The following is a 14,224-nucleotide window of genomic DNA, read 5'->3' on the forward strand; positions in this document are numbered from 1 at the left end:
TCCGAGTGAGTTATCTGAGTGAGTCTGAGGGTGTGTGTGTGTGTTTTTTTTTTTTCTTTTCCTTCCATTTAACATGTTAAGTCAGATCAGGAAGTGTGATGCTGTGACAGTAGAGAAGAAAGCGGGCACACAATGGCACTATGTCTGCTTCTTGGCCTGGTAGCATGAGAGGCCCCCGAGTGAAGACCCCCCTGTTTCTTCTGCTGCTGCTGCTGCTGAACGCTCTGACTGGGACAGGTAAGACTGGAAGATTAGTTTGTTTAAGACACAGTAGCGCTTTTCACTTTCCTGCCTCCTCCCTGCTTTCTCCTGCGTCCTTTAGTCTACTTTTTTTGACTTTGTGAACTCGAGTGTAACTTCTCGATTGGAAGTAAAGGGTGTTTATTCACTACATTGAGAAAATGTAAGAACTTTTGTCTCTTTAAAATGAATTTATACACACCCCAGACAGAGCTGATAGATTAAATGACGTGACTTGAGGACCCGAAGTACTAAAATCAGTGTTCCAGTTTGGTCTTGTCTTACTTAACCCCACTTTTTGTCAAAACTATGCCATGTTTAGAAACTAAATTCCTCAAATCAAAAATTAAAGATTTTCAAAGCTAAAAACAAGACAAAAAAAACGTGAAAACGGACAGTAACCCCCATAATCTATTAATATTCTATAATCTGACATTTCTCTTTTGTGTAAAGTTGTTTCTCAAGCAAAAGAAACATTTTCCTCGTCGTGACAAAGCTCTGTCGGGAACAAATTGCTCAACATGTGTCGAATCATCTCCACCTCCTCCTCGCTGTCCAATAGGTGAATTTTGCAACAGTCTGTATTTTTGCAACAACGGCTTGAAATCATGTTCACGGAAGTCTTGATTTCCTGTACGATCTGACTCTGACAGTTGTTCTGCTCTGCTGCACGCTTGTTTTAGAAACTAGGCTCACAAGATCCCTGCAGAAATAACTGTCCTCTTTCACGTTGTGGGTTTCACTTTGACTGTGAAGGCAGCACACGTATACCTTTTCAACATATTATGACAGTGACATGATGTAAAGTAATGAGAGCTTTTGAACTGCAGTGCTATGTCAAGACGAAGATGGTGACGTTGGTGAAGTGCCAGAGGATGCAGTACCAGGAGAAGGAGGACCAGAGGAGACAGGTGCCCCAGAAGTATCAGGAGATACTGGGGAGACACAGACCACAGGTGAGACATGAACGATAAACTCACTTCACCATGTGGCCAAAAGTAGGTGGACGGGTGTTCATGGTTTGGGAAAGACCCACTAGCTCCAGTTAAAATCATTTTGTTTATTTTAAAGTAAAAAGTCTCATTAATTTGGTCTAATTTATCTTTTATTTTGAAAAGAACAAAGTAGATTAATCAACATTGACACAGATGCACCTGATAATGATGATGATGATGATGATGATAGCGATGTTATCAGGCAACATAACCTAAAAATCCAATATCAGTGAAGCAGTGGAGGAGGTAACTGAGCATTGTTACTTAGAGGATCAGTGCTCCCAAAAATGGAAATACAGTTATTATCTGCTCACCTGCATGCTGATAGAAAGTTAGGTGAAGTTTCATAATCCACGAAACATTTCTGGAGCTTCACAGCAAAACAGCGTTGAAGCATTCTCCAATGCAGCTGAAGTAAATGGGAACTTGTTTTATATATTTATTTATAACATCAAAAACAACCTCCAAGAAACTTAAAGTAGCTCCATAGAGCCGTGAGACTCCTGAGTGATTTGGAAAGATGATATTTACACCCCTTTTTAAAGCCAAAATCTTCACTGTAGCTGCAAAGCTAAAAGTCTTAGCGCGCAACCCCGTCCGAAGTGGGTGCACAAGCTCGACTGGATGTTGAGGGTGTAAGTAACATCTTTTTAAATCAATTTGGGATCTGGTTACGTTACGAAACATCTTTATCTACTCCCAAAAAAAAACAGTCCAGGAACTTCAGTTGTTTAGAAGAATGCTGCAACACTGTTTTGCTGTGAAGCTCCAGAAATATGTTGTGGACTACAAAACCTCACCGGCCTTTCCAATCGGCATGAGAGCGAGTAGATAATGACTGAAATTTCATTTTTGAGAGAACGTATCCTTCAAGTACAGTTTTAGGTAGTTGTGCTTTACTGTACTTCATACTTCCACTCTATTAACAGGAAATATTGTACTTTTTACATAACTATGATTGTTTTACAGTTACTAGTTACTTTTCAGATTAAGCTTTTACATAAAAAAAAACAAAAAAAAAACTTACGAGCTTATAAAACACAATGGATTCTGAAGGTGGTCCCAGTCAGCTTGTGACAAAAACATGTATAGCTGGGGCTCCTTGTCCCATGTTAGATTTAAGATGTTTGCAGTTTTCTAAATCGGGTGTCTCACTGAACTTATATATGAAAAATCCTCAAAAGATTCAAGAAAAGTAAAAAAATTCAACAAAAATGTATGTTGCAAAGCTGTGGTGCAATGCTGTTTGAGGGGCAAGGGACGAAAAAAATAAATAGGGCACCAGCCCACAGAAAGTCCTGACCTATTTATAGTGAAGAGACGGCACTTCACCACCATTTGTCCACTAGAAGGGCACCTTAGAGAGCACTTTATCATGTTTTATCTACAAGTGTTGCAAATGTATTTTTCCTTGAGTTGTTTAAAGTAGCTCCAGCTCAACCAGTAAAAATGCTTCTTCACATTGTTGCACCAGTATAAACACTCTAATAATGTCACATGTATTAACATATCAGTCACAGATTTAATCTCTCTCCAGAAATAGCATATTTTGTTGATGATACATGTTGGTATTTTTACTTAAGTGAAGGATCTGAGTACTTCTTCTGCCTCTGGACCTTTGGACCTCTGGAAATTTTGTACTATTTCCCTCGCAATCTTGTTAAAAAGTGTTGTTTATGTCTATTACTTTCATGCCTGAACCTGATACTATACTACCTTATACATACTTTTGGCCCTGTACGATGAATCAGCACTTTAAAACTCATGAGTATTACTCACTGTAGACGTCAGCGTCATGATGTTGTGCGCTCTGTGCTCTCTGTTTGTAGAGCTGCCTCCAACAGATCCTCAGACCAGCTCATCACCAGCCCTGCCCTTAGACGAAGTCCTCCCAGGTTGGTCCACAACACCTACATGTCACGTGTTATGGCCCAGGATGTAGTTGAAAGAAGAAGACAGGACATTAATCAGTACTTAACGACAGATTTCAGCAAAAAACCTCTAATATTTTGTCTGATGTTGTTTCCAGAGGACGTCACCACAGCAGCAGAACCTGACTCAGGCTCAGGCTCAGGCTATGGCTCAGGAGAGAATGAATCCCCCACAGATGGTATGTCAGACCAATCATTACCCAATCATACTGATTTGAAGTCATTTACTCCTCGTATTAATCAAATGACAAGAGAATAAGAACAAAAATGCAGTAAGACACATTTATTATACAAGTGACAAATCTGAAGACTGATGTGAGTCTAATCTCCACACGAGCAGACCCAGGGGAGGGTTTGAGTCCCATCATCATCCTCATCCCTGTGGTGCTGGTGGTGGTGATCATCGGAATGATAGTGTGCGGCATTTTCATCAACCGCAGGTGGAACAACAAAGCGAGAAGTCAAGGTATGTCCATCACAAGAGTGTAATGTTTAGTTCACCCAAATCACAACAAACAGAAAGCAAAACTCATTATTATTATTAATATTTCACCCTCATCCACGGTGTTGGAATATTTTCCACCAAAAATAAAGGTCTTATTTGTAAGACCAGTTGATTTTAGTCTCTTATTTCCAACTTGTCAAATACTGACGCTTTGGCATCGTAGGTCAGATCAGCAGGCATCCCAAAGCGTCAGTTTTTGGATGAGTTGGGAATAAGACTGAAAAATTCAACTTTACTGAAGTTAGATACTGAAGTTAGCATGCTAACCAGCTAGCCACAGCCCGTCCTGGTCCAAAGCCCCTGAGCTGGCAGTGTAAACACTAACAGTTCCCTTGTCATCCGAGCTCCCATCCAGACCGCTAGCTGCAGGGCTAACTGAGCTAACTAGCAAACGGCAGCTAGGTAGCACAGTTGGCAGCAGTTAGCAGGTAGCTCTGGTTATATGCTGCCCCCTATTTGTTTTGAGTATGAATTCAACTGGTGGCGAATTCTTACATCTTGCACTTTTAAAACAGATTAAAACCAATTACAATTATTAACGAGAAAACAAACAAACCAACAACAGATCACAGTTAGAAACAGTTATGTTCAAAATGGGAGTGAGTTTTTGCTTTGAAACCTCAAATTCGACTAAACTGTCACAACATTTTCAAATTAAGGTCTGAAAACTTGATAAATAGTATTAACATTATCTGTGTCGCTTGATCTTATCTCACAGAGCTAAACAAAGAGGATCCATATCTGGATGGGTCCAGTACGGAGAAGGTGCCGATGTAAGTATTGAGATTTTAAATATGTTTTCCTACAGCTCCTAATTTGAAGAACTGTTGGTGATGGTGTAAAATGCTTCCCTTGAAAAACATTTACGGCATCATAAAGCAGCAAAAGGTCATTTCCTGGAGAAAGATATTTGATTGTTGAGCGTCAGTTTCAGATGACACTTTGAGTTGGCGTCTCAGGTTGAGATGAGACTCGACAACCATTCATTAATTCATTCAACCCTTATTTGAATCTCGAAAAATCACTGAGTGCAAGCCCTTATTTTTAAAGATGTTGAGACCACAGATAAAAAAACATGGTGCAAAAACCTACTGTCCTTTTTCAGGAAGTTACAATTTGTTGCATTAATGTCTAACGCTTTGTAAGAATTCATGCTCAGTGTGCAATTTCCTGTTTGAAAAACACGACCTTTGTGCAACAGGAGGTTTGGATTTTGTATGCATACAAGAACAAGAGTTATGTTAAAGTCATATCTTGTGGGTAAATGTCTTTCTCCAGCGGTATTTTTTTCTCTGCTATGCAGAGAGCTGCACACAGTAAAACATTTGCACGCCTGTGGATCAACATGTGTGACAAAAACTCACTTGCAATCAAGAATGAATTTGAATAAGAACATTTCAGTACAAAGACCTTCAGCAGGTTATCTTACACAACAATAGAGGGGACCATCTTGGTAGAGCCATGCGGACCAATCAGGTCACATCACAGACAGACGTCACTCAAAATACCACCACACACACCTGGACCAATAAAGTCACATTAATAAATGAAACACTCCTGAATCAGACAGTTCAAATACGTAGGGTGAAAAAAACAAAAAAACAATTTTTTAAAACATCATATATAGGAAAAACTTCATATATCAATTAAAAGGTGCACGTATCACAATAGAAATAGCATAACAGTATAAATATAATAATACAAAAGTCGGTCTTCTAGAGCCTGTCCTTGAGCAACATAAAAAGGACATAGAGTTAGGCAAAAAATAAAAATAAATTTGAGTAAACGTTTAAGACAGGCGTTAGTAAAAAACAGTACTTAATCTGTAAACCAGGAGGTCCTGGAGCACAGAGAGGACGCTGTTCTCTGGAGTCAGGGGGGGAGAAAAAGTCACAGCACATTGGACAACGCCTTGGTGCAGGCTGTCAAAACCAAACAAAAACAAAACCATCATCACAAACAGAGCGTTGCTTATGTCGGCTGTGTTTATCAATCAGAGCATTCAGCAGGGAAATGCATGTAGAAACAGCTGTGTCATTTGCAGCAACCTCCCTCTCATTTCCCCTCTGTTTGTGGATGGCTACAATGAGGGGGAAATGGAAGTAGGGCCGAGAGTTTCATTTACAACCACCTCCTAAACTAACTACACTCGTTTCACCATTTCACTGTACAAACACCGACTTACTTGTGGGGCTTGCAGTAATTGTACGCCAAAATATTCAGACAGCAAAAATCATTAAACCACATGCCAGCGACTGACCGCTCTCTCTCAAATTCAGATTCAAATAGCTTTATTGGCACGACTATGATAAAACACAGAATGGCCAAAGCATCAAGGTTAATTTTGAAGAAAATCTGATTTAAAATGAATCCAACAGTGATTTTAAAGTAACTTAAATGGAGAATAATGACTAGAGAACATTAAATACTAAACTAAATTCATTTACAGAATGAATTATCCAATCAAACCAATCAAACAGCTGCGAGTCCCACTGTAGGTCTGGGAGGTCAAACAAATTAAGTCCTGTGTAAAAATGTATTTGTGACAAAGAAACAAGACCTAATGAAAAATAACAGCATTAATAAAAAGATCCCCTACAAATACAGCTCAAAGGCATTTGTGAAGCAGATAGGCCGATAGATGTCTTTAATTATTTGTTTTTGCTCACAGATCAGACAAAATGGCGGCTGTAACATGTCAATTAAACTGCTTCCGAAACACTTTGTCTCCTCCAGGCCCATGTTTGAAGAAGACGTGCCCTCTGTACTGGAGCTAGAGATGGAGGAGTTGGACCAGTGGATGAAAAAGGACGGTAGGTGTCTACTGTAATCATTCACAGTTATTTTTTTCTCATATTGTCACCTATTATCTTTTGTAGAAATACATATAATCTTTTTATCTATTCTCTTTTTACGATGTGGTGTGTTAGGAAGTGAAACAGTGAGAGTCGTAGGCCTAATTATAGTTGACAGGATGTTACCCAGTGTACCATTTGTTCTACTGAGACTGCTACGTGAAGTCCTTTGTGACTGACGGTCTGTTCTGAGATGAAACACAGAGACAAAGCATCAAAAAGTAGAAAAAAGGAAACGTTTTTAACAGTGAGATTAAATGGGGCAGGTTGTCCAGCAGAGGCCACTGTTGCTTTAATTGTTGAGACCGAGCCCAATGTCTGATCTCAGTTCATTACATTTTTTTTGCAAAAACTGTACATGTGTTCAGACTTGAAGATGAGTTTGCAACATTCCTATGACCATAAAAATCAGAATGGTGAGAGCGCAATGAATATATTAGTAATTTCACATGTTTGTTCGTTGGTTTGTTTATCCTAGATGAGGCTGCAGAGGACTCTAAACTTGCATGAATCTATTTATGGTGAGCAGACTTTACACTTGTCAAATATATTATTGGTTTATGAATACATACAGAGTTTATTTTTAATGTTTTGCCATGATCAGACAGCTGTTCTCATAACCTTTTAGTAATAATATACCTGGAAGTGTGTGATTTCTTTCCTTTCCACTCTATAATGCTGTTTTAAGATATCCAAACAAATATGAATTCATAAAATAATGTGACTGCATTTCCATTTCAGCGTGAACTTATCCTTTAATCTCGTTTCTGTAAACACTGAGAGTTCATTTGGCAACAGTCTCTATGTCACAGCGAGCAGTAAACCGTAAACAATTCATCATTAAGTGTCGTTCCTGCATGTGTCAATACAACCTAATGAACTATCTCACTGTGAATACACTCAAAATAATAATGTCATTATCTGTTTGCCCACAGTGGCATTACAATGAACTTAATATACACAACACAGCTACCCAACACAGATCAACAGTCGACTTTAAGCCTTTCCAAACAGATTCCTTTTCTCTGCCAGCCTCTGTTTGTTTTGATGCACCAGCTGGTTTCAGTATATCTGTGACCGATGAACTGTGACCCTCTCGTCATTACACATAGACCGGCTTGAAAGCACAAACACTCCTAACATCTGTTAGTGATTACAACAGGCATGCATGGAAGTGTGGCGCAACTTAACCCTGGGATAGTCTCCTTACTGGAAGACTGGCTGGGAAGGCGAGGTCAAGGTCCAATCAACCAACTGTTGACCAACGTCATCTACACGCTGCTTTTTCTCAGGATTTTATTTCCAAAGCTGTGCAAGGGTTAGAGGGTACTTTCATTCAGCACAGAGGCACTCTGTACACACCGGGTTACACAAGAGATCCCAAAACAGGCTTAAATGTAATGTTACTGCTGCTGCCGCTGCTGCTGCTGCTGCTGCTGCGGTTGCACAATGTGATGCCATCTACTGCAGCAGCAGCTGTGGCCTGTTTGTCAGACCTGTGAAACTCCACAGTAACTTCAACACAACAGTGGATCAAATTAAAGAGAGGAATGCATACACAGTGTTGAACAAAAGCAAGTTAAGCAACCATTTAACTTTTCACTGGAAGAAGTGAGTAGATTCACTCTAAAAAGAAAAATTGGTGGTTTGGTGAAAGTGGTTAGAAAAGTTGGCTCGAACCAAAATTAAGAAAAATGGTGCTGAACGACAGCACGTTAACACTATCTCATTATCTGTCTACATTTAGAGCTGGGCAAGGCACTGAGCGGTGGACTTATCTGAGCTTTTTTTGGTGCTGAGAACAGCTGTCTGCTGCAGCTGGAAACGAGGTTGACGAGAGCAGTGAGAGTGAACTGAAATAGAAAAGTTGTGGGCCACAAAACCAAAACAATGAGCTGAAAGATGCCAAAACTCCACGTACAGCCGAGAGGAACCTTTGTTAAGTAACTGTTCTCTGTGGGTTTGCTGCCACGAGTGAACCTTTATACCTGACAAATAATCATTTAACCCTTTGCTCGTATAAAAAGTGCAGCTTTGAGCATTTAACACAAAAAAGTAGCTCAATATTCACAGAAAAGCAGGAAAAAATTTTCAAGACATTCAAAGTTCTGCAAGAAAACGTTTTAAACCACACGAGACCACAGCAGAGCTTATGTCACAGATGAGCTGACCAACACTCTGACATAACACTTATTGATTTGTGTTTGGGACGTTGGTGTGCAGAGTGTATCTCTGCTCAGTGAGTGTACGGTGATAACAAGTGAAAGTATAGGCTGTGTCGTGGCTCGTTTTGTTGTTGGAGTTTGTTCAGGCCCTTGTGGTTATTTCTTGATGCGGTGTGGCCGACCAACAGACGTTTGTTTGTGTGCAGGCTGATGATGTGCAGAATCGGGTGGTAACGGCTTACATGTAATCGGAGTAAAACCATAAGTAACTATAATCAGCCCAGATTACATTTGAAAAAAGTGACTAAATATTTAGTAAACACGCTTAGTTTTAGCGTTTGATTCAGTTCAAACCTGATATCTTTGTAGTTTAGAGATTTTAATTTGGTTTCATATTTATCGTGATTATTATCGGCCCAGGATCGTCCTCTTTATCAGTGTTTCGGTTCATTTTGTTAAAAGAACGAAACGTTTACTGAAATCTAACGTAAAAATGAAAAACCAAAGTATGGTTTACATTTTGTGCTACAATGCCATTTGCAAGTGCTTTCATCATTTCAAGTGTGGATCGTTGATATCCCCAGAGTTCAGAGATTATGAAGGAATGACCTCTCTGTCCCCGTCTCTGACTCTGACACTGTCGCCTCTCTTTTCTCTCCTGCAGGTTAACAAAGGACGCTCTCCCGGTATGCAAGGACACAGTCAGCAATGCACTGTTGCCAACTTCTGACCTTTCTACAATAACGCAGCAACACATGTGACCACAGGAGACAACATCACAACACTTAAAGGACACTCACGAACACATTTCTCAATACCTTTACAGTCAAATCCTTGTTTCCTCTGCACCTTGCGGCTCTTTTGTTATGAAAATGATCAGTGTTTCTCTCGAGCTTCGCCTGTTTCGATCGTATTGTCGAACTGTTAAACTGCTAAATTCACATCATTAAAACAGCCAGAGTGAAAAGTATTAAGATAAAACCTTAAAAAACATCTCACTGCGGCTTCCAAACAATCCCCTCTCTGCAGAGTCGTACTGTTAAAGAGCGTGTGGTAGTTTTGAAGCACATTAGGCCTCACAGATATCAATGTTCATAGTCTCTGCTGATGGCCTCACTTCAGCTGAAAGCCTCTTTGTTGTATTACACTATGTGACTCCCTCCAGCTGCAGGTTTTAATGGGGAAATATCCTGTTGAAGATTGAAGGCATGCATGACAGAGCAGGCCACTCCTTTTCATGCCTCTGCAGAGCTGGATGAGGTTTAAAGTATTTTTATTCAGACACTGAAATCTCTGAGTGTGAAATCAGTTGGATTCTATTTCCGAGTCTTTTGATGAATTATCGCCTGTGTCCGAAACAGCTTTCTAAAAGCTGCTACTGATAAGATTTTCATCTCACCGTAGATAATGACTCTCTGACTGAATATTTTGTGTCTGCAGATGCTCTTCAGATGTTTTGTCTCCGGTTATGGCTCATAAGTGTTTGAATCTGAGCAGTCGTCACACTGATCTAAATGTGAGTGCAACTTTGAACGTGTCAGTCAGTATTTTGCAGTATCTTGCACTGTAAATATGAGAATATAGTATACCAAAAGATGTTATTTTCAAAGAAAGCCTTTTTGTAAATATTTCCTACAAAGCTGTAGTTTTGTTGTTTTGCTGATGAAGCTTTGAATAAAAGTTGAATGAATAAAAACGATGATGTGTTATGACATTTTAAGCGATGTTGCTCTCAGGATGGTGATTCGGACTGAATGAATCGATCGGATTGGATGGGTGGATTGCTTCAACACTTTGTACAGACATTCATGGTTCCCAGAGGATGAATCCTAACAACTTTGGCGATCCCCAGATATTTCCTTTGGTGTTACACTGAGGCTGACATTTATGATTTTGAGTGAAAAGTCTTGACTTGTTATTCGATGGATTGCCTAGATATTTGTCATGTCTCCCTAAGGATGAATTCATAACTTTGGTGATCCTTTTACTTTCCATGTAGCTCCTTCATCAGGTCAAAATTTGACCTTGGTTTAACACCACATACCTGAAAAACTAAGCTTTAGCTACTTGCTGAATGCTAATGAGCATTTTAGCATGCTTCCACAAGGGAAACACATCACTACAAAAACATCTCACCTGCAAAATCATTGTTTTCATATAGTATAGTTTGCCTGCTGTGGACTCCTTCATGTGCCACTGTCACGTTTTTCTAGCGTTTTTTAGAAGTTTTAAGGCCCCGATCACACAGAGTCGTCGCTATATTCACAGTTGCTTCATGAATGCCCTGGAAAAGCATGTTTTGGCCAAGATAACGTGGTGTGCCTGTGAGTTTGCTTGGAAATATTAAAGCTTTTAAAAACCACTTGAAAAATGCAACGAGCGCAAACTAGTTACCACATACCATCGGAAAACAATCGTTTTGCCGGCAACCACAAGGTGCGTAATAGCACTGCTTTTTCCATTAATTAGAGGCCGGTCACACCGAGACATATCGCCAGAACCATTGGTTTCCTTTGGTGTATAGCAGTTTAAGAAGTTGAAATGATTTCAACTATTCAGTGCAACACGCCAGTGCTGTTTTGCCCTTTCCAAAACATTTTCGAAGCAGCTGCGCCTGTAGCAATGAGTCTGAGTGTTATCAGGGCCTTACACATGATGGCCGGTTGTGCACAGGGCACAGGTGTTTTACCCCAAACAGACATTTCCCAGGCGTTTTTGAAGGGGCAACACCTGCAGCGAGGAGTCTTACTGTGATTGTGACCAAACACACCAGATTCAGATGAACAACATGGTAAACATTTCACCTGCATAACATCAACATCTTGAGATAGTCTTATGAGCATGACAGCCTCACAGAGCCGCTGGTCTGACTGTACGCTCATAATCTTTTCCCAGCACGTCAAAACAAACCATTTAAAGTTGCATTGACAACAGGTTGTAATAACCATCATCAATAAATGGTGCATTTATAGTTAATTAAACTAGTTATTTCACTCTTAACAAACAATGAAATGCTTTGTAAACCAGTAATTACGCAGTCGTAAAAGTTTATAAACATCAATTGCGACTTTATAATAAACAACAGCTTAGTAAATGGTTTATAAAGCATTACATTTTTGTAACAGTAAAATAATCATGAACTCATCTTAAATTAACAAGACATTTAGCATAAATGAATGCTGTTATGAAGCGTCTGATTTGCGTTCCTGTCACAGGTCACCCTCGGCTTCAGACTCTGTGTCTCCTGCTGTAAATCCACTGATGACTTCCTCTTTGAGCTCTGTATGTCTGCTGGAATTCAAAGCAGAAAAAGGTCCGAGGGAGCAAGGACGGGCGATCCATACAAACCAATGAATACAAATGAGAAATGAGACTCTCGGTCCATTTTCTCCTCCTTTTCTCTCTCCTTTTCTTTCATTAGATTTCCAGACAGCAGCTTCTGTCTGTCACCGCACAATGTCTGGCTGTCTGGCTGCTCAGTCCGATGACTAGACAGTGACAGTTTTATGATCAACAACTGACGACTGTAAGGAAATATTGAGTTACTGTTTACGCAGGTTTTTCAAGCCTGTCTTTTGTTTGGAGCCTCGTGCCTACAGGCTTGTTCTATCATGTTGCATTTCAAATTTGAGATAAACTGAGAGTCTGGGAGATAAACTGAGAGATTTGATCTTTTCTCACCTTAATTATAGCAGCAGCATGCTCACTTCTTAAACTTCCCTCCAAAAAACACTTTGAAGGCTCCACAGACTGAACTGTCATTATGTGTGATCACATTACACCTGTCTTAGGTTCCAGGTGAGGTGCAGAATTCATCATTCATCAATTAATCTTAATGATAATGCTTTAGCTCTCCATTGATTTTAGTCTACAAGTCATGTTTAACACTGCTCAGCCTGTGAAAACATGCCATATTTTGTTTACATTTCATGTTTATGACCAGACTTTCATATCAGGAGGTGGAGGGTGGCGTTAGGCGAGAAGGCTGCCAGACCAGTGACCGCACCTCGAGACAGTGTTTCAACATTTGTAAGTGTGAAACCACTTGAGGAACCATAGCATTTCAACATTCAGAAAGGTGACACCCCGGGACAATTTCCAGCCATGTTTGTGGAAACAAAAAAGATACGTTTAACGAGAAATCTGTGAGACTCTCACAAACAAACATCTCAGGGGAAATTACAGCACTGGTACAGGCACTGTAATGTAAAAACTGTTCCCCAGTCTAAAATATGTTGTTTTACGTTTTTTCTCCACACCCACGGACCCCTGGAAATAACTCCCTAGTTTGAGAGTGAATGGATTAGTCGATGGGCAGATTTCTTACATTTCTTCATTTCTATAAAGATTTCAGCTGTGTGTTCTTTACTGTATGTCTGTGATATGGCAGCATCATAAATGAGAGCTCTTCTGCAGCATGTTCTCCAAGGGTTTAAATAAATGAATGAATGAACACAAATGCAAACAAAATATTACCTCACTGAGAAAGTATAAATACTGTAAATCCTTGCTGTCACCCTGAGTCGCTGCACAGCAGCTGGTGTAGGTTTTTCTCAGGTAACATTGTTCCACACTGTGCCAAATTCTGGCTAGACAGGTTTATATGTAAATAAAACATGACTCTGACTCATGTATTGACTGAGAAATATGAGCATATGAAACTTTTCAGCTGTCCAAGACGAAAAGTTGTCTCACACCAGGTGTGGTGTATTTACTGTGCCATGTGAGGACGGGCGTGTTGATGATTTTGATTAAAGGCATGTCTGTCACAGTGCACAGAAATGTGATGTAAAAGCCTAGAGGACACATTCATAACATCACATTTCCTGCGACCCGTCTCCCTGAATTTTCCGAGCTTTGTAGACTGAATCACTGTCTACCCAGCAGGCACTGTTGCAGCCTGTCACACTCTATCGGCTCCATTTCACAGCCGTGTTTGTTTGCCTTCAAGAGCTGTGATGTTACGGAGCATCGTCCGTCTGTCGCAATCTTCGCATTCACTCGATCTTGGGCAATCTCTGAGTGGAAAGTGTGTGTGTGTGTGTGTGTGTGTGTGTGTGTGTGAGAGAGAGAAGGGAGAGAGAGAGAGAGAGAGAGAGAGAGAGAGAGAGAGAGAGAGAGAGAGAGAGAGTCATTACAGGAGACTTCACAATAGTTTTGAGTTTGGTCCTTTGTTGAGTTGTGATGAGCAAATTCAAACCGTGTGAAACTTTCCACTGCCTCTTATGAAAGGCTGCCTCTTGCACCATTTGGATAACATTTGATTAAACTTTAACACACACAACAACAGGGCTGTAGCTACTATTAAAGACACAGAGGTCATGTCCTCTGTGTTTCTCTCCCATGAAGTTGAGAGATCTGAAGCATATGGTTTGCATTTTGTAATCAAAAGGTACACATGATGGGATTCTTAACCCTTTCATGCACAAAACAAGCCAAAAATGACAAAGTATATTTATTTCATCCTTCAGAATTCCCAGTATAGCTTAATTAACTCTCCTTTAATAATAAAAAATCTGTTTTAAAATCTTTT

The 14,224-nt window shown here is 40.0% G+C and overlaps 1 protein-coding gene across 2 annotated transcripts; it reads left to right on the forward strand.

The window, feature by feature from the left end:
* The first annotated feature begins 63 nt into the window (after positions 1-63).
* Positions 64-10,390, forward strand: tmem154 (transmembrane protein 154). 2 transcript variants are annotated; one of them, XM_084341877.1, is made up of 9 exons: positions 65-237; positions 1,071-1,196; positions 3,065-3,130; positions 3,265-3,345; positions 3,507-3,632; positions 4,390-4,444; positions 6,408-6,484; positions 7,005-7,047; positions 9,356-10,390. In XM_084341877.1, exons 1-8 carry the CDS (start codon positions 141-143, stop codon positions 7,034-7,036), a joined length of 660 nt encoding a protein of 219 aa, XP_084198003.1. In that variant the 5' UTR covers positions 65-140; the 3' UTR covers positions 7,037-7,047; positions 9,356-10,390. The 2 variants fall into 2 exon arrangements, with proteins under 2 accessions (XP_084198004.1, XP_084198003.1); XM_084341878.1 differs by lacking the exon at positions 7,005-7,047 and having other exon boundaries at positions 64-237.
* The last annotated feature ends 3,834 nt before the right edge of the window (positions 10,391-14,224 follow it).

Source organism: Pagrus pagrus (assembly GCF_965226575.1).
Source record: "Pagrus pagrus genome assembly, chromosome: 2".
NCBI classification, from domain to species: Eukaryota; Metazoa; Chordata; class Actinopteri; order Spariformes; family Sparidae; genus Pagrus; species Pagrus pagrus.

What these genes read in the sequence shown, in the direction of transcription:
- tmem154 (XM_084341877.1), top strand. Translation starts at nt 141, where the DNA reads ATGTCTGCTTCTTGGCCTGGTAGCATGAGAGGCCCCCGAGTGAAGACC. An exon ending in GAATGAATCCCCCACAGATG is followed by an intron (nt 3,346 to 3,506) that starts GTATGTCAGACC and finishes CCACACGAGCAG; the next exon opens with ACCCAGGGGAGGGTTTGAGT. An exon ending in AGTACGGAGAAGGTGCCGAT is followed by an intron (nt 4,445 to 6,407) that starts GTAAGTATTGAG and finishes TGTCTCCTCCAG; the next exon opens with GCCCATGTTTGAAGAAGACG.